General features: G+C 52.4%; 1 protein-coding gene across 8 annotated transcripts in view; it reads left to right on the top strand.

Moving 5' to 3' along the window:
• The first annotated feature begins 14,899 nt into the window (after nucleotides 1-14,899).
• The window catches only part of LOC123750373 (PI-stichotoxin-Hcr2g), a 72,902-nt gene continuing 68,334 nt past the window's right edge, over nucleotides 14,900-19,467 (top strand). For 2 of the 8 annotated variants that reach the window (XM_069314415.1, XM_069314414.1), the window contains exon 1: nucleotides 14,902-15,327. Coding sequence is in view for 3 of the 8 variants with exons in the window: in XM_069314427.1 (XP_069170528.1) it covers nucleotide 15,327 (1 nt within the window). In the remaining 5 variants the exon portion in view is untranslated. Of the gene's footprint in view, nucleotides 15,328-19,467 lie in introns of all 8 variants that reach the window. The other 6 variants (XM_069314427.1, XM_069314428.1, XM_069314418.1 and 3 more) reach the window with 5 other exon arrangements.

Below are 19,467 nucleotides of genomic sequence, written 5' to 3' on the forward strand. Positions count from 1 at the left end.
GGTCCCTTCAACTGCAACACTTGCAGTACAAATCTCCAATCCCTGGGACCTCTTCGCGATGTTCATGGGAGCCATCATTCGTCGGGTCGTCCACTGATCCTTACTGAGAACACAGAGAGCACATAGGAGAACAAAACAAAATACCGATAGGAAACATTTGGTAAGTCGAGGGATAAGTTTCCTGAGCTTGTCATGTCCATAGCCGGCACCATCCACTAGCCTGGCTTGGACCAAAGAGGGCACTAGACCTTTAGAACATACCTCACATACCTCTGACGTCTGGGGAATCTCTGGCTGGTCCACTACACGCTGTAACTTGCCATACCGCAAGCACCCCTCAGCCTTCGCTCCAGACTCGTTGGTATCCGTGGGTGTCTGCACACGAGGCCTCTCTTCTAGCTCAGGTACCTCTGCCTTCTTAACCTCATGTTCCTTGTCGAGAGAATCAGGAGACACTGCTAGATAACTGTCGATCTGCGGGGGAGAGGACAAATTAGACATGTTCAAATCCGGGTCTGTCTTTACCTGGACATTACCATTGCCTGTTACCTCAGACCGTGCTGTTCTGGTAAACTCGTCCGCAACCTTGGGATGATTGGTGCTCCAATCGGTCACCAAGTCGTTGGCTAGTACCACGTCAATCCCAGCCACAGGGAGGGTATCGACTACTGCCAACGCACATGTGCCGCTGAAATAAGGCGAGTCGAGATGTACTGGCACTAAGGGGGCGATGTACTGCGTCCTTGGAAACCCAACCAGGATCACCTCTGGTCTCCCATCCACACTTACTCCCTCGGGTAACGAGCTCTTCACAATCAGGGACTGGGCTGCTCCACTATCTCTGAGCACTACAATTGATCTACCAGTATGATCACTCGTTACATACCCGGTTGAAGTGTGAGGGGCCAACAAACTTGGTCCTTCCTGCGTCGTCGTAGACTGGTTTCCTACTGGTGATGTACCACAGCTCATCAACATCACCTCCCTTCGTGCACTGCCACCTCTTCTGCCTCGGCACCTAGCAGCTATGTGCCCTTTCTGCCCACAAGTCCAGCACACCATATTCCTCCTCGGGCTCCGGTGTTTCGGACTGCTAGGACTTGTTCTTCGAGGGCTACCTGGGGGCGTCTTCTTAGCACTTTGTGGGACGGGTCTGTCTTCTTCTACGTCGTGAGGTCTGTCAAACCGGCGCTGGTAATTCCTCGGGACGTACTTAGCAGACGGCCTATGAGTCAGGATATACTCTTCAGCCATGGTGGCTGCTGCACTCAAGGTCTCTACCTGCTGTTCCTCTAAGTACGTCTTCAGGTCTACAGACAAACAATCCTTGAAGTCCTCGAGCAGAATCAGCTGCTCGAGGTCTTCCTTGGTCTCCACCTTCCGAGAGGCACACCATTCTTGAAAAAGTCGCTCCTTGATGGTGGCGAATTCGGTGAAAGTGTGCTCTGAGGTCTTCTTCAGGTTTCTGAACTTTTGCCTATATGCCTCAGGTACCAATTGGTACGCCATGAGCACCACTTTCTTCACCATATCGTAATCGCCAGAGTCGTCAAGGGATAACGTAGAGTAGGCGATTTGGGCCTTCCCAGTCAAGACTGACTGTATCATGATGGCCCAATTCTCCCTTGGCCACTCCAAAGAGGCAGCAACTTTCTCGAAGGCTGCGAAGAACTTCGAAACTTCTCTCTCGTTGAATTTGGGGACCATTTTGATATTCCTTACCGGATCGAAACCGCTTACTCCAGTTTGTCTCTGTCCAGCGCCTAATCGTAATACTTCTAGTTCATGTTGTCTCTGTCTTTCTTTTTCTTCTCTTTCTCGTTCTTCTCTCTCTCTTTCTCGTTCTTCTCTCTCTCTTTCTCGTTCTTCTCTCTCTCTTTCTCGTTCTTCTCTCTCTCTTTCTCGTTCTTCTCTCTCTCTTTCTCGTTCTTCTCTCTCTCGTCTCTCTTCTCTTTCTCGTTCTCTTTCTCGTTCTTCTCGTTCTCTTTCTCGTTCTTCTCTCTCTCTTTCTCGTTCTAATTCTAAACGCCTCATCGCCAATTCTTTATCTTGTCTTTCTCTTTCCATTTCTAATTTCTTCCACTCTATTTCTCGATTAATCTCTAGGGCACGCATTTTGACTGTTAGGAAGCTGATATTAAGCTCACCTGCATCACTGTCAATGTCACTGCCCTTATCTTCCTTTTCTGTGGAAGCTATTTCCTCACCTTCCCTTGTACTAGGAGTCTCGCCTTCCTGTTTCTCTTCTGCCTTCAGGTGCCGGTGAACCTTGGACAAGATCTCCACACGGGAATCACTGGCACGGATCTTGATCTCCAGGTAGGCGCTCACTAGTACAAGTTCCGGTTTGCTCAGATACTTTAATCTGGCAAGACAGTCCACTCTGTTCAGAAAAGCCTGAACATCGTCCAGATCATCGATGGTAGCTTTGTCTGCCATTGTCACAGATGGAACACTTTGCACTTAACACACTGCTTACACGTTAGCACTTAACACACCGAGCACTGTTCTACGCCAATATTGCACCAAACACTGCACTTGCCAATATTGCACGTAATCACTCCGGGCACCGCACTACCCAATATTGCACTGAGTCCAAGCGAACACTTCGCTCTACAATATTGCACTGAATCACTGAGCACCGCACTAGTCAATATTGCACTTAATCGCTTAATCACAGCGAGCACCGCACTGCACAATATCGCACTTTGTCACTGAGCACCGCACAGGACGTATAACGTCACAATCGTCACACGGGGGGAATTATTTACAGGGATTACGCCACTTCACCACCCCTGTCAAACACACTTAACAAGGGGACGGATCCCGCTGGGGATGCCAATTATGTTACGGCCCTCTCGGGACGCAACGGGGTTCTTACTCTGATGTAGTTAGAGAAAGATATATATATCCGTTCCCAAGCCAGTAGTGGCTATCAAGGGATGCGATCCGTGACGCAAGTAACTTAAAGGGAGTAGGGAAAGAAAGGTAAGAACTTAATATAATATAATATAACCTTCACCATTTAAATATATAAAAGTAAAACGTACACAAGGGGGAGGGGTACTAACACTTTACAAAGGGGATCAACACTGTAGTCTTCTGCTGGAGACTATGGATCCTCGAAGCTAGGTGCTGAGTCCGCGGTGCTTTCTTCGTGGCCTCAAGACGTGTCCTCTGAGAACGCCGAGTCTACCCTGGCCACAGGTCAGCCACAACACAGGTCCACTGGGGGCACCGTCGTGGAGGCCGTCAACCACACGTCCAGCAGGTCTGCTGGCAGGTACTGAGCCACCAAGGCTGGTACGGCCACTCCACGAACGATATAAGGGGTACGCCCTAGACAGGAGTCTCGTGTGATATCACCAATCACCCTCCTGTCCTCAATACCCCAGTGGATTATCGTCTCCAACCGTCGGTCCCGGGTAAATCCTTCCACTGCCACTCCACTGGCAGGCTTAACACACCACAGTGTTCTTCCGGGGGGACGACGTCACGACAGCTGCAGCAAACTTCACTGTATGGAGACTGGCTGCCTCGGGTAGACTGACTCCACCTTCAACACAGTGGTCCCAGGTCGGCTCTGTAAGCAGACACGTCATCAATAACTGGGACACTAATACACCACACTCACAGGCTCAGATACAAACGCCCGACATATCCACTCCATAGATGGCGCTGTCGTCGGAGCACCACCTCACCAGAGGTCAGGAGCGGCGGTGTTGAGCGCTGAACCAGACTGGAAACTGGTCCTCGAGGCCAGTACACGCTGTCCTCACTAGGTGTCGTCGTTCGTTTGGCGGGGGTTTCGGGAGCTGACCCACAGATGGCGTGTTTGTCACTGCTCCAGGCTCGGACGTTGGATCCGGGTTCGTAACAACCTCACTTACAGGCTTAGACGCAAACGTCCACCTATCCACTCCATAGATGGCGTTGCTGTCTAAGCGTCACCTCACCAGTGGTCAACAGCGGCTATGTTACGAGCTGATCAGGACGGGAAACCAGCCCCTGTGGCCGGTATATCTCGTCCTCACTAGATGGCGTCGTCCATTTGGAGGGGGTTTCGGGAGCCGACCCACAGATGGCGCGGTCGTCACTGCTCCGTGCTCGGACGCTGGGCTCGGGTCCGTAACACCCACGACAGATTCTGTGGTGAGAGTGACGGATACCGCCTTGACCACTATCTACATGAATGTGAACACCTGAGAGACATTAGAAATATGTGTAGAATAATAAACCCCACATTGTTTGAGTTAGGAAAACACTATTTGTCAAATATTGATGCTGTTCTTAAAAGATTTCCCCATTTTGCACCCGTAAGATTTTATTGGTTGACAGATGTTAATCTTCTAGTTTGAGGAGCTGTTCACTTGAGACAGTTAAGCAAGTCCCAGCTGTGTCTGGGTACAAGAGACAGGATGAATAACCCAGCGGGTTTTCTTCCTTTTGGGGAGTATTGTACATGCTGCTATGGCGGTGTGTCCACTCACAAGATGAGTGACGCTGCCCAATACTGTCACTATGGCGGTGTGTCCAATCACAAGATGAGTGACGCTGCCCAATACTGTCACTATGGCGGTGTGTCCACTCACAGGATGAGTGACGCTGCCCAATACTGTCACTATGGCGGTGTGTCCACTCACAAGATGAGTGACGCTGCCCAATACTGTCACTTTGGCGATGTGTCCCCTCACAAGATGAGTGACGCTGCCCAGTACTGTCACTATGGCGGTGTGTCCACTCACAAGATGAGTGACGCTGCCCAATACTGTCACTATAGCGGTGTGTCCCCTCACAAGATGAGTGACGCTGCCCAATACTGTCACTATGGCGGTGTGTCCACTCACAAGATGAGTGACGCTGCCCAATACTGTCACTTTGGCGATGTGTCCCCTCACAAGATGAGTGACGCTGCCCAGTACTGTCACTATGGCGGTGTGTCCACTCACAAGATGAGTGACGCTGCCCAATACTGTCACTATAGCGGTGTGTCCCCTCACAAGATAAGTGACGCTGCCCAATACTGTCACTATGGCGGTGTGTCCCCTCACAAGATAAGTGACGCTGCCCAATACTGTCACTATGGTGGTGTGTCCCCTCACAAGATAAGTGACGCTGCCCAGTAAACTCGCCCCTCGGGGCAAAATTAAAAAAATCCCACGACCCACGGTCGCCATCACTGCACATTCAGGACGGACCACATTTGGAGGACTAAGTCCCATGCCAGAGGACCAACTCTCACACGCCACAACAGCTTAGGCTATATAAATTTTAACTAAAACGTAGTAGTGTAGTTTAACATCTTAGCCAAAATCTTAATTTTAAGTACAGTAAAAAAAATGAAACCCCGCAAAATGTGTGAAGAGAAGTTTACTGTTGATAATAAATTATATAATACAGTTCACACATAAGTAAAAAATATAATTAAATACAATTTTTTTAATTAATAATCAACTCAATCACCGGTAGATTTTCCCACAGTTGGTAACGAAGCCAACAGGTTAGGTGTTGGAAAGGTTAAGTGTTGCTGTCAGGCCGTGCAGGGGTGACTGTTGATGTTGTACGACCGTGCAGGGGTGACAGCTGATGTTGTAAGGCCGTGCAGGGGTGACTGTTGATGTTGTAAGGCCGTGCAGGGGTGACAGCTGATGTTGTAAGGCCGTGCAGGGGTGACGGTTGATGCTGTAAGGCCGTGCAGGGGTGACTGTTGATGTTGTAAGGCCGTGCAGGGGTGACAGTTGATGCTGTAAGGCAGTGCAGGGGTGACTGTTGATAATGTAAGGCCGTGCAGGGGTGACAGTTGATGCTTTATGGTCGTGCAGGGGTGACTGTTGATGGTGTAAGGCCGTGCAGGTGTGACTGTTGATGTTGTAAGGCCGTGCAGGGGTGACAGTTGATGTTGTAAGGCCGTGCAGGGGTGACAGTTGATGTTGTAAGGCCATGCAGGGGTGACAGTTGATGATGTAAGGCCGTGCAGGGGTGACTGTTGATGCTGTAAGGCCGTGCAGGGGTGACAGTTGATGCTGTAAGGTCGTGCAGGGGTGACTGTTGATGCTGTAAGGTCGTGCAGGGGTGACTGTTGATGCTGTAAGGCCGTGCAGGGGTGACTGTTGATGCTGTAAGTCCGTGCAGGGGTGACAGTTGATGCTGTAAGGCCGTGCAGGGGTGACTGTTGATGTTGTAAGGCCGTGCAGGGGTGACTGTTGATGCTGTAAGTCCGTGCAGGGGTGACAGTTGATGCTGTAAGGCCGTGCAGGGGTGACTGTTGATGTTGTAAGGCCGTGCAGGGGTGACTGTTGATGCTGTAAGGCCGTGCAGGGGTGACAGTTGATGCTGTAAGGTCGTGCAGGGGTGACTGTTGATGCTGTAAGGTCGTGCAGGGGTGACTGTTGATGCTGTAAGGCCGTGCAGGGGTGACTGTTGATGCTGTAAGTCCGTGCAGGGGTGACTGTTGATGCTGTAAGGCCGTGCAGGGGTGACTGTTGATGCTGTAAGGCCGTGCAGGGGTCACTGTTGATGCTGTAAGGCCGTGCAGGGGTGACTGTTGATGCTGTAAGGCCGTGCAGGGGTGACTGAAGATGTTGTAAGGCCGTGCAGGGGTGACTGTTGATGATGTAAGGCCGTGCAGGGGTAAGTGTTGATGCTGTAAGGCCATGCAGGGGTGACTGATGATGCTGTAAGGCCGTGCAGGGGTGACTGATGATGCTGAAAGGCCGTGCAGGGGTAAGTGTTGATGCTGTAAGGCCGTGCAGGGGTAAGTGTTGATGCTGTAAGGCCGTGCAGGGGTGACTGATGATGCTGTAAGGCCGTGCAGGGGTAAGTGTTGATGCTGTAAGGCCGTGCAGGGGTAAGTGTTGATGCTGAAAGGCCGTGCAGGGGTAAGTGTTGATGCTGTAAGGCCATGCAGGGGTGACTGTTGATGCTGTAAGGCCGTGCAGGGGTAAGTGTTGATGCTGAAAGGCCGTGCAGGGGTAAGTGTTGATGCTGTAAGGCCGTGCAGGGGTAAGTGTTGATGCTGAAAGGCCGTGCAGGGGTAAGTGTTGATGCTGTAAGGCAGTGCAGGGGTAAGTGTTGATGCTGTAAGGCCGTGCAGGGGTGACTGTTGATGTGGGAAACGACACAATGACTGTGCGTTTTTTTTTTCCAGCGCACAGTCATTGCGTGCGCTGGTCACGCCATTCCACGGTCGTAGCCAGATATGAGTTGATGCAAGACATCATGACACAGGCCGTGATGTCACTTGCAGAGAACAATAGAGAGATTAAGGAATGTGCTAATGAGAGACAGGGTCCTTCCTTGGAACCACTTTTAACGTTATGTTTTAATAATAATAATAATAATAATAATAATAATAATAATAATAATAATAATAATAATAATAATAATTATAATATAATAATAATAATAATTTTATTTAGGTAAGGTACATACATAAAGAGATTTTACAAAGTTTGTTGGCTTTATAGATAGAGCTAGTACATACAATGCCTAAAGCCACTATTACGCAAAGCGTTTCGGGCAGAAAGCAACGTACCCTTTACGTAAACGTAAAGCAACGTACCCTTTACGTAAACGTAAAGGCAACGTCCAACGTAAAGCATGAGAGTAGGCAACATAGAGGACACGGCAAACCTCCAGTCAGATGTAGATCAGGTCTTTCTATGGGCTACAGAAAATAATATGGTGTTTAACGAAGATAAGTTCCAGCTCATGCGCTATGGAAAAAATGAAAATATAAAAACGGAAACCACATACAAACCTCAGGCAAATCATAACATAGAACGAAAAGGCAATGTAAAGGATCTGGGTGTACTCATGTCGGAAGACCTTACCTTTAAAGAACACAATAAAGTAGCCGTCACAACTGCAAGAAAAATGACAGGTTGGATAACAAGAACTTTTAACACTATAGATGCTATACCGATGATGATACTTTTCAAAACGCTTGTGCTCTCTAGAGTGGAGTACTGCTGCACAATGACAGCCCCTTTCAAAGCTGGAGAAATTGCTGACCTGGAGAGCATGCAGAGATCCTTTACTGCTAGAATCCACTCAGTAAAACATCTAAACTATTGGGACCGACTAAAGAGCCTAAATCTGTACTCCCTTGAGCGCAGGCGGGAGAGATACATAATAATTTACACGTGGAAAATATTATAGGGGCTGGTCCCAAGCTTGCACACAGAAATAACATCACATGAGACCAGAAGACATGGCAGGATGTGCAGAATACCCCCGTCGAAAAGCAGAGGTGCAACAGGTACTCTGAGAGAGAACTCTATCAACATCAGACGCACGAGACTGTTCAACACTCTTCCGCTACACATAAGGGGCATAACTGGCAATCCCCTCACAGTGTTCAAGAGAGAACTGGATAAGCACCTCCAAAGGATACCTGATCAACCAGGCTGTGACTCATACGTCAGGCTGCGAGCAGCCGCGTCCAACAGCCTGGTTGATCAGTCCAGCAACCAGGAGGCCTGGTCGACGACCGGGCCGCGGGGACGCTAAGCCCCGGAAGCACCTCAAGGTAACCCTATTGGTGGATAACACCGCATTGGGGATGATGGCGTCTGAAAGAAGGTAACGGCAGATGGCCATATTTAAAAAAACATGCGAGGCTGCTTTAAAACAATGCAGTTCAGATATATGTATACTGAATGAGTATTTTGATTTGTTATATGCTAAAGTAAGGTGTGGGAGGCATGTTTTTGAGCGAATTTGAGACGTACACAGGACTAGCAGCGAAATATATTTGGAATACTACCGAATCCCCTGTTGAAGTCACTGTGTCTGGAGGGTGGGCGGGGGGGGGGGGGGTCTTTTTCATGCAAAATGGGTGATAGAAGGTTTTCATTTTTATTTGCCCTATGCTCGATAAGCAATCCTTGAAGAAAGATTGATAAAGCTTAAATTACATTATCTAGAAAGGCGAAGAAATAGGGGTGACATGATAAGAGGTGATAGAGAATGGACATGACGAAGGGGGATATTAATAGCCCATAAAAAGTATCAACACGAGACAAAACACGAAACTATGGGCATAAATTGGATAAGTTTTAGATTTAGGAAAAAGACCTGGGTAAATACTGGTTCAACAACAGGGGTGAAGGCTGAGATACATGATAGTTTATACTCTGTGTTGTACCCCTTTGCTACATGCAAATGGCTGATGGTGGATTTCATTCATTCCTATGGACATTAAACCATCTTTGGATGGGTACTATAAAGCTTCCAGATATATCTGAATATTAATAGAGTAACATTATTGTAGTGTATAAATGGAGATGAAAGGGGATATTAATAGGGAATAGACCTACTGCAGTTCATCTAATAGTTGATGTTTTTTTGGTTTTGATTAAGGCAGCGTCTGGGATGCTCTCGGACGCAGGTTCGAATCCTCGTCACGGCCCTTGTGGATTTGTTCATTTGATGCATCACGCTATTGTGATTTCTGTGTGTATTAATAGAGTAACATTATTGTAGTGTATAAATGGAGATGAAAGGGGATATTAATAGGGAATAGACCTACTGCAGTTCATCTAATAGAGACAGTTGATGTTTTTTTTGGTTAATATACAATAATAGTCTTGTAGAAGGAAGATGAAGATTGTCTGACGTCATTGATCATTAGCAATGTCGATGCAGGGTCACCATGGTAACGAAATTCGGCTATGACAGGAGCCGGCATTTTAATCCGATTGATTGATGAAGATTAAGCCACCCAAGAGGTGGCACGGGCATGAATAGCCCGTAAGTGGTGGCCCTTTCGAGCCATTACCAGTATCAAAAGATGATACTGGAGATCTGTGGAGGCGCAACTGCACCCTGCGTGACGGGAGATGTCTCCCGGACCAAGTGGTGTTGGTGATTTTAATCCACAGGCGAGTTGAAGACTGGCTAGCTGATGACGTCATTGACCATAAGCAATGCCTGTGTATGGTGGACAAATTCAAAAGGGCCGTGACGAGGAATCGAACCTGCGTCCGAGAGCATCCCAGACGCTGCCTTAATTGACTGAGCTACGGCATGGTTGATGCTGTAAGGCTTTGTGTAGGGTCACCGGGGCAGCGCCAAACACACGAGACACAGACCGAGCTTTTAAACCCCTTGAACGAAATTTTATGACGGAAGGAAGAAGTTGAGAGATAATACTATGTTGGAAAACCCCCCTAATGCAATGTCCCCCCCCCCCCCCCGAAAAAAAAAATTGGAAACCACCCTGATACAATGACCGTGCGCTGGAGAAAACAAAACGCACGGTCATTGTGTCGTTTCCCACTACTCACGGTCGACCGTTGATGCTGTAAGGCCGTGCAGGGGGTCACTGTTGATGCTGTAACTCCGTGCAGGGGTGACTGTTGATGCTGTAACGCCGTGCAGGGGTCTCTGTTGATGCTGTAACTCCGTGCAGGGGTGACTGTTGAATCTATAAGGCCGTGCATAGGGTCACTGTTGATGCTGTAAGGCCGTGCAAGGGTGACTTTTGATGCTGTAAGGCGTGCAGGGGTGAAGTGATGCTGTAAGGCCGTGCAGGGGTGACTTTCGATGCTGTCAGGTCGTGCAGGGAGTCACTGTTGATGCTATAAGGCCGTGCAGGGAGTCACTGTTGATACTGTAAGTCCGTGCAGGGGTGACTCTTCATGCTGTAAGGCCTTGCAGGGGTGACTGTTGAGGCTGTAAGGCCGTGCAGGGGTGAAGTGATGCTGTAAGGCCGTGCAGAGGTGACTCTTGATGCTATAAGGCCGTGCGGGGGTGACTGTTAATGCTGTAAGGCCGTGCAGGGGTGACTGTTGATGCTGTAAGGCCGTGCAGGGGTGACTGTTGATGCTGTAAGGCCGTGCAGGGGCGACTGTTGATGCTATAAGGCCGTGCAGGGGTGACTGTCAATGCTGTAAGGCCGTGCAGGGGTGACTGTTGATGCTGTAAGGCCGTGCAGGGGTCACTGTTGATGCTGTAAGGCCGTGCAGGGGTGACTGTTGATGCTGTAAGGTCGTGCAGGGGTGACAGTTGATGTTGTAAGGCCGAGCAGGGGTGACTGTTGATGCTGTAAGGTCGTGCAGGGGTGACAGTTGATGTTGTAAGGCCGTGCAGGGGTGACAGTTGATGTTGCAAGACCGTGCAGGGGTGACAGTTGATGTTGTAAGGCCATGCAGGGGTGACAGTTGATGGTGTAAGGCCGTGCAGGGGTGACAGTTGATGCTGTAAGGCCGTGCAGGGGTGACTGTTGATGGTGTAAGGCCGTGCAGGGGTGACAGTTGATGCTGTAAGGCCGTGCAGGGGTGACTGTTGATGTTGCAAGACCGTGCAGGGGTGACAGTTGATGTTGTAAGGCCATGCAGGGGTGACAGTTGATGCTTTATGGTCGTGCAGGGGTGACTTGATGATGTAAGGCCGTGCAGGGGTGACTGTTGATGGTGTAAGGCCGTGCAGGGGTGACAGTTGATGCTGTAAGGCCGTGCAGGGGTGACTGTTGATGCTGTAAGGTCGTGCAGGGGCGACTGTTGATGCTGTAAGGTCGTGCAGGGGTGACAGTTGATGTTGTAAGGCCGTGCAGGGGTGACTTGATGCTGTAAGGCCGTGCAGGGGTGACTGTTGATGTTGCAAGACCGTGCAGGGGTGACAGTTGATGTTGTAAGGCCATGCAGGGGTGACAGTTGATGCTTTATGGTCGTGCAGGGGTGACTTGATGATGTAAGGCCGTGCAGGGGTGACTGTTGATGGTGTAAGGCCGTGCAGGGGTGACAGTTGATGCTGTAAGGCCATGCAGGGGTGACTGTTGATGCTGTAAGGTCGTGCAGGGGCGACTGTTGATGCTGTAAGGTCGTGCAGGGGTGACAGTTGATGTTGTAAGGCCGTGCAGGGGTGACTTGATGCTGTAAGGCCGTGCAGGGGTGACTGTTGATGCTGTAAGGTCGTGCAGGGGCGACTGTTGATGCTGTAAGGTCGTGCAGGGGCGACTGTTGATGCTGTAAGGCCGTGCAGGGGCGACTGTTGATGCTGTAAGGTCGTGCAGGGGTGACTGTTGATGCTGTAAGGTCGTGCAGGGGTGACAGTTGATGCTGTAAGGCCGTGCAGGGGTGACTGTTGATGCTGTAAGGCCATGCAGGGGTGACAGTTGATGCTGTAAGGCCGTGCAGGGGTGACTGTTGATGCTGTAAGGTCGTGCAGGGGCGACTGTTGATGCTGTAAGGCCGTGCAGGGGCGACTGTTAATGCTGTAAGGCCGTGCAGGGGTGACTGTTGATGCTGTAAGGTCGTGCAGGGGCGACTGTTGATGCTGTAACGCTGTGCAGGGGTAACTGTTGATGCTGTCAGGCTGTGCAGGGGGTCACAGTTGATGCTGTAAGACCGTGCAGGGGGTCACAGTTGATGCTGTAAGACCGTGCAAGGGGTCACAGTTGATGCTGTAAGACCGTGCAGGGGTGACTGTTGATGCTGTAAGACCGTGCAGGGGTCAAAGTTGATGCTGTAAGACCGTGCAGGGGTGACTGTTAATGCTGTAAGGCACTAGCAGCATTTTATGATGATGTATGACCATTCAGAGTCTATTGTAGATGCTGTAAGTCATGCTGGTGAGATGCCTTATGAGATGACAAGAACTGAGACAATTGTTGATGAGGAAACTCGGTACAGCGGCCATTTGTTATACCAGATACTCGAACATTAGTACACTGTGATGGCCCACTCTCACGGGGGCTTCGAAGGTGGATTTCTCTTACGTCGGTGTCGTTCAGAGTGACTACAAGATAAATTTTAGCTGGCTCAGTTTATGGGGCCTCAGTTTATAAAGTTTATGGGGCCTCGTAGCCTGGTGGATAGCGCGCAGGACTCGTAATTCTGTGGCGCGGGTTCGATTCCCGCACGAGGCAGAAACAAATGGGCAAAGTTTCTTTCACGCTAAATGCCCCTGTTACCTAGCAGTAAATAGGTACCTGGGTGTTAGTCAGCTGTCACGGGCTGCTTCCTGGGGGTGGAATCCTGGTCGAGGACCGGGCCGCGGGGACACTAAAGCCTTGAAATCATCTCAAGATAACCTCGTCGTTACCCTTCATGCATGTGGGTCCCCTGACATGGTGGCTTAAAATGTTTCTTGTTGCCACTTCCAGTAGTTTAGTTCTAAGTGTTTCTTCGCCTCCATGCGGTTATTTGTTCTCCCAGTTTATCTTTCTGGGGTTGAAATCTCCTCCATGATAAACAGTCGGGATCAATTTCTACAGGCGACAGAGGCTGCCTTTTCAATTATATTATTAACAACTATGTTGATTATGTTATACTCTTGCCCGGGTCTTCTGTCATTTTGTGAAGGGTCATATATCAGTGCTAATTCATACTGTTGGTCCTCCCATCGTCATGGAGCTTGTTATGTAGTCCAAGAACCCCTCGCAGCCTCGACTAACCATCTCCTCGAAGCTCTAGTCCTTTCTTATCAATAATGATATTCTTCATCTCTCCTTCCTCCTCTCTCTCTCTCTTTCCTTATTACAATATAGTCCTGGGAAAAACCTGCATTAGTTATGATTCCTGGCAGTTTTGTTTCTGTGAGTCATATTATATCTGGATTCTCTTCTTGTGCTCTTTCCCAAAATTTATTTGCTTTGTTATCCCATCTATGTTTGAGTACATTACTTTGAAGCTGCCATGCTTCAGTCCTATCTCAGTGTCCTTTGATGCTGCTGCAGTAGGGAGACAGTGAGGGGTCTGAGATGGGATGGCATGGAGAGTCTAGTTAAGGGGGACTAGGATGATCTTGGGAAGGGAGGGAGCGGAATCTGGAATAATGGAGTTTAGGATGGTCTGGGATGCTGAGGCTGGATGGGTCTGGGATGGCAGGGCGTGGAGAGTCTAGGAAGGGTAGATCAGGATGATCTGGTGGGGGGGGGGGAATCTGGAATAGGAGGGCCTTGGATGGTCTGGGATGGTGGAGTTGAGAGGGTCTGGAATCGGGGGGGAGGGGGGGACAATGAGGACATGGGATGGGAGAGCTGGGAGGACATGGGGTGGGTGGGGAGGGAGGTCACGGGTTGGGGAATGAATGGAAACCCGGTGACGAGAGGGATGGGTGGAAGGGGATGGAGTAGGAAGGGGAGCCTGGGGTGGGGGGAACAAGGAAGAGCATTGGGTGGGTGAAGGGGGGGAGGGGAAAGAGGAGGGCATGGGGGGAGGGGTGGTGGAGCAGAGCTGGCATGGGTGTGTGTGTGTGTGTGTGTTTACTAGTTGTGTTTTTTACTAGTTGTGTTTTTTTTACGGGGGTTGAGCTTTGCTCTTTCGGCCCGCCTCTCAACTGTCAATCAACTGTTTACTAACTACTTTTTTTTTTTTTTTTTTTTTTTAACTCCCAGGTACCTATTTACTGCTAGGTAACAGGGGCATTCAGGGTGAAAGAAACTTTGCCCATTTGTTTCTGCCTCGTGCGGGAATCGAACCCGCGCCACAGAATTACGAATCCTGCGCGCTATCCACCAGGCTACGAGGCTCCCCTGTGTGTGTGTGTGTGTGTGTGTGTGTGTGTGTGTGTGTGTGTGTGTGTGTGTGTGTGTGTGTGTGTGTGTGTGTGTGTGTGTGTGTGTGTGTGTGTGTGTGTGTGTGTGCACGCGCATTTATCTCACCTTCAAACTACACCTACACTATGTACCTTGCCTGGACCCTACACCAAGCCCTCCGTCCAGAACATACTACATACAGGACGATCCCTCACTCCACCCGCCTCTTACAATATTCCCAGTTCTCGCGCTGGAGTTTACGACAAAATATCAAGATTACAATAACATAATGCACATGTAACTAGTTATTAACATGTACCTCATGGGCCCCACTGACACATACACGATCAGGCAACTCTGTGCACCTCCTTGACGCCCCTGTGAACATGGTTTATGATGAGAGAAGGAAAACAGAGGCGCCTACGCCGCAGTTCCACACTACCGGGACGCAGGCGGGTGGTGCGACCTTCAGGGAGAACAGGTATATTAGTGTGTGGTCACGCCTCCACTGCATACCTTCCCAGCAGGAAGTTCATATATATATATATACTGAGATCATTGCGGAGTCTTACCACACAGATTCGTAGTGAGACAACGACGACACATCCTGGGACGACTCCCAGTCCTCGACGATTTCCAGTGTTCAGTAACAACCAGTGTTCGATTCCCAGTGCTACACCTACTGACAACTTCTAGTACTTAAAGACTTACCTGCTGACGACTCCCAGCGCTCAACGACTCACCTCCTTACGACTCCCAGCGTTCAACGACCCGCCTGCAGACGGCTGTCAGCGCTCAACGACCCGCCTGGGGACAGCTATAATCGAGCTGGGGGAGAGATAAAAGTAAGATAAACGAAAAAGATTTGTTGTTGATTCACTTTGGAATGCCTGAACCCTCTAGTGTTACGAGCTCATCTCCTGAGATGCACGCTCATCTCCTGAGATGCACGCCCATCTCCTGAGGTGCACGCCCACCTCCTGAGGTGCACGCCCACCTCCTGAGGTGCACGCCCACCTCTTGAGGTGCACGCCCATCTCCTGAGATGTACGCCCATCTCCTGAGGTGCACGCCCATCTCCTGAGATGTACGCCCATCTCCTGAGGTGCACGCCCATCTCCTGAGGTGCACGCCCACCTCCTGAGGTGCACGCCCACCTCCTGAGGTGCACGCCCACCTCCTGAGGTGCACGCCCATCTCCTGAGGTGCACGCCCACCTCCTGAGGTGCACGCCCATCTCCTGAGGTGCACGCCCATCTCCTGAGGTGCACGCCCACCTCCTGAGGTGCACGCCCATCTCCTGAGGTGCACGCCCATCTCCTGAGGTGCACGCCCATCTCCTGAGGTGCACGCCCACCTCCTGAGGTGCACGCCCATCTCCTGAGGTGCACGCCCACCTCCTGAGGTGCACGCCCATCTCCTGAGGTGCACGCCCACCTCCTGAGGTTCACGCCCACCTCCTGAGGTGCACGCCCACCTCCTGAGGTGCACGCCCATCTCCTGAGGTGCACGCCCACCTCCTGAGGTGCACGCCCATCTCCTGAGGTGCACGCCCATCTCCTGAGGTGCACGCCCATCTCCTGAGGTGCACGCCCACCTCCTGAGGTGCACGCCCACGTCCTGAGGTGCACGCCCACCTCCTGAGATGTACGCCCATCTCTTGAGGTGCACGCCCATCTCCTGAGGTGCACGCCAATCTCCTGAGGTGCACGCCCATCTCCTGAGGTGCACGCCCATCTCCTGAGGTGCACGCCCATCTCCTGAGGTGTACGCCCACCTCCTGAGGTGCACGCCCACCTCCTGAGGTGCACGCCCACCTCCTGAGGTGCACGCCCATCTCCTGAGGTGCACGCCCATCTCTTGAGGTGCACGCCCACCTCCTGAGATGTACGCCCATCTCTTGAGGTGCACGCCCATCTCCTGAGGTGCACGCCCATCTCCTGAGATGTACGCCCATCTCTTGAGGTGCACGCCCATCTCCTGAGGTGCACGCCCATCTCCTGAGGTGCACGCCCATCTCCTGAGGTGCACGCCCATCTCCTGAGGTGCACGCCCACCTCCTGAGGTGCACGCCCACCTCCTGAGGTGCACGCCCATCTCTTGAGGTGCACGCCCACCTCCTGAGATGTACGCCCATCTCTTGAGGTGCACGCCCATCTGAGGTGCACGCCCATCTCCTGAGGTGCACGCCCATCTCCTGAGGTGCACGCCCATCTCCTGAGGTGCACGCCCATCTCCTGAGGTGCACGCCCATCTCCTGAGGTGCACTCCCATCTCCTGAGGTGCACGCCCACCTCCTGAGGTGCACGCCCACCTCCTGAGGTGCACGCCCACCTCCTGAGGTGCACGCCCATCTCCTGAGGTGCACGCCCATCTCCTGAGATGTACGCCCATCTCCTGAGGTGCACGCCCATCTCCTGAGGTTCACGCCCATCTCCTGAGGTGCACGCCCACCTCATGAGGTGCACGCCCACCTCCTGAGGTGCACGCCCATCTCTTGAGGTGCACGCCCACCTCCTGAGATGTACTTCCATCTCTTGAGGTGCACGCCCATCTCCTGAGGTGCACGCCCATCTGAGATGTACGCCCATCTCTTGAGGTGCACGCCCATCTCCTGAGGTGCACGCCCACCTCCTGAGATGTACGCCCATCTCTTGAGGTGCACGCCCATCTCCTGAGGTGCACGCCCATCTCCTGAGATGTACGCCCATCTCTTGAGGTGCACGCCCATCTCCTGAGGTGCACGCCCATCTCCTGAGGTGCACGCCCGTCTCCTGAGGTGCACGCCCATCTCCTGAGGTGCACGCCCACCTCCTGAGGTGCACGCCAACCTCCTGAGGTGCACGCCCATCTCTTGAGGTGCACACCCACCTCCTGAGATTTACGCCCATCTCTTGAGGTGCACGCCCATCTCCTGAGGTGCACGCCCATCTCCTGAGATGTACGCCCATCTCCTGAGGTGCACGCCCATCTCCTGAGGTGCACGCCCATCTCCTGAGGTGCACGCCCATCTCCTGAGGTGCACGCCCACCTCCTGAGATGTACGCCCATCTCTTGAGGTGCACGCCCATCTCCTGAGGTGCACGCCCACCTCCAGAGGTGCACGCCCATCTCCTGAGGTGCACGCCCATCTCTTGAGGTGCACGCCCATCTCCTGAGGTGCACGCCCATCTCCTGAGGTGCACGCCCATCTCCTGAGGTGCACGCCCATCTCCTGAGATGTACGCCCATCTCCTGAGGTGCACGCTCATCTGAAGTGCACGCCCATCTCCTGAGATGTACGCCCATCTCCTGTGGTGCACGCCCATCTCCTGAGATGTACGCCCATCTCCTGAGGTGCACGCTCATCTGAAGTGCGCGCCCATCTCCTGAGATGCACGCCCATCTCCTGAGATGTACGCCCATCTCCTGAGATGTACGCCCATCTCCTGAGATGTACGCCCATCTCCTGAGGTGCACGCTCATCTGAAGTGCACGCCCATCTCCTGAGATGCACGCTCATCTGAAGTGCGCGCCCATCTCCTGAGATGCACGCCCATCTCCTGAGATGTACGCCCATCTCCTGAGATGTACGCCCAACTTCTGAGGTGCACGCTCATCTGAAGTGCACGCCCATCTCCTGAGGTGCACGCTCATCTGAAGTGCACGCTCATCTCCTGAGGTGCACGCTCATCTGAAGTGCGCGCCCATCTCCTGAGATGCACGCCCATCTCCTGAGATGTACGCCCTTCTCCTGAGGTGCACGCTCATCTGAAGTGCACGCCCATCTTCTGAGATGCACGCCCATCTCCTGAGATGTACGCCCACCTCCTGAGATGTACGCCCATCTCCTGAGGTGCACGCCCATCTCCTGAGTTGCACGCCCATCTCCTGAAGTGCACGCCCATCTCCTGAGGTGCACGCCCACCTCCTGAGGTGCACGCCCACCTCCTGAGGTGCACGCCCATCTCCTGAGGTGCACGCCCATCTCTTGAGGTGCACGCCCACCTCCTGAGATGTACGCCCATCTCTTGAGGTGCACGCCCATCTCCTGAGGTGCACGCCCATCTCCTGAGATGTACGCCCATCTCTTGAGGTGCACGCCCATCTCCTGAGGTGCACGCCCATCTCCTGAGGTGCACGCCCATCTCCTGAGGTGCACGCCCATCTCCTGAGGTGCACGCCCACCTCCTGAGGTGCACGCCCACCTCCTGAGGTGCACGCCCATCTCTTGAGGTGCACGCCCACCTCCTGAGATGTACGCCCATCTCTTGAGGTGCACGCCCATCTGAGGTGCACGCCCATCTCCTGAGGTGCACGCCCATCTCCTGAGGTGCACGCCCATCTCCTGAGGTGCACGCCCATCTCCTGAGGTGCACGCCCATCTCCTGAGGTGCACTCCCATCTCCTGAGGTGCACGCCCACCTCCTGAGGTGCACGCCCACCTCCTGAGGTGCACGCCCACCTCCTGAGGTGCACGCCCATCTCCTGAGGTGCACGCCCATCTCCTGAGATGTACGCCCATCTCCTGAGGTGCACGCCCATCTCCTGAGGTTCACGCCCATCTCCTGAGGTGCACGCCCACCTCATGAGGTGCACGCCCACCTCCTGAGGTGCACGCCCATCTCTTGAGGTGCACGCCCACCTCCTGAGATGTACTTCCATCTCTTGAGGTGCACGCCCATCTCCTGAGGTGCACGCCCATCTGAGATGTACGCCCATCTCTTGAGGTGCACGCCCATCTCCTGAGGTGCACGCCCACCTCCTGAGATGTACGCCCATCTCTTGAGGTGCACGCCCATCTCCTGAGGTGCACGCCCATCTCCTGAGATGTACGCCCATCTCTTGAGGTGCACGCCCATCTCCTGAGGTGCACGCCCATCTCCTGAGGTGCACGCCCGTCTCCTGAGGTGCACGCCCATCTCCTGAGGTGCACGCCCACCTCCTGAGGTGCACGCCAACCTCCTGAGGTGCACGCCCATCTCTTGAGGTGCACACCCACCTCC

Source organism: Procambarus clarkii, chromosome 79 (assembly GCF_040958095.1).
Source record: "Procambarus clarkii isolate CNS0578487 chromosome 79, FALCON_Pclarkii_2.0, whole genome shotgun sequence".
Classification (NCBI taxonomy): Eukaryota; Metazoa; Arthropoda; class Malacostraca; order Decapoda; family Cambaridae; genus Procambarus; species Procambarus clarkii.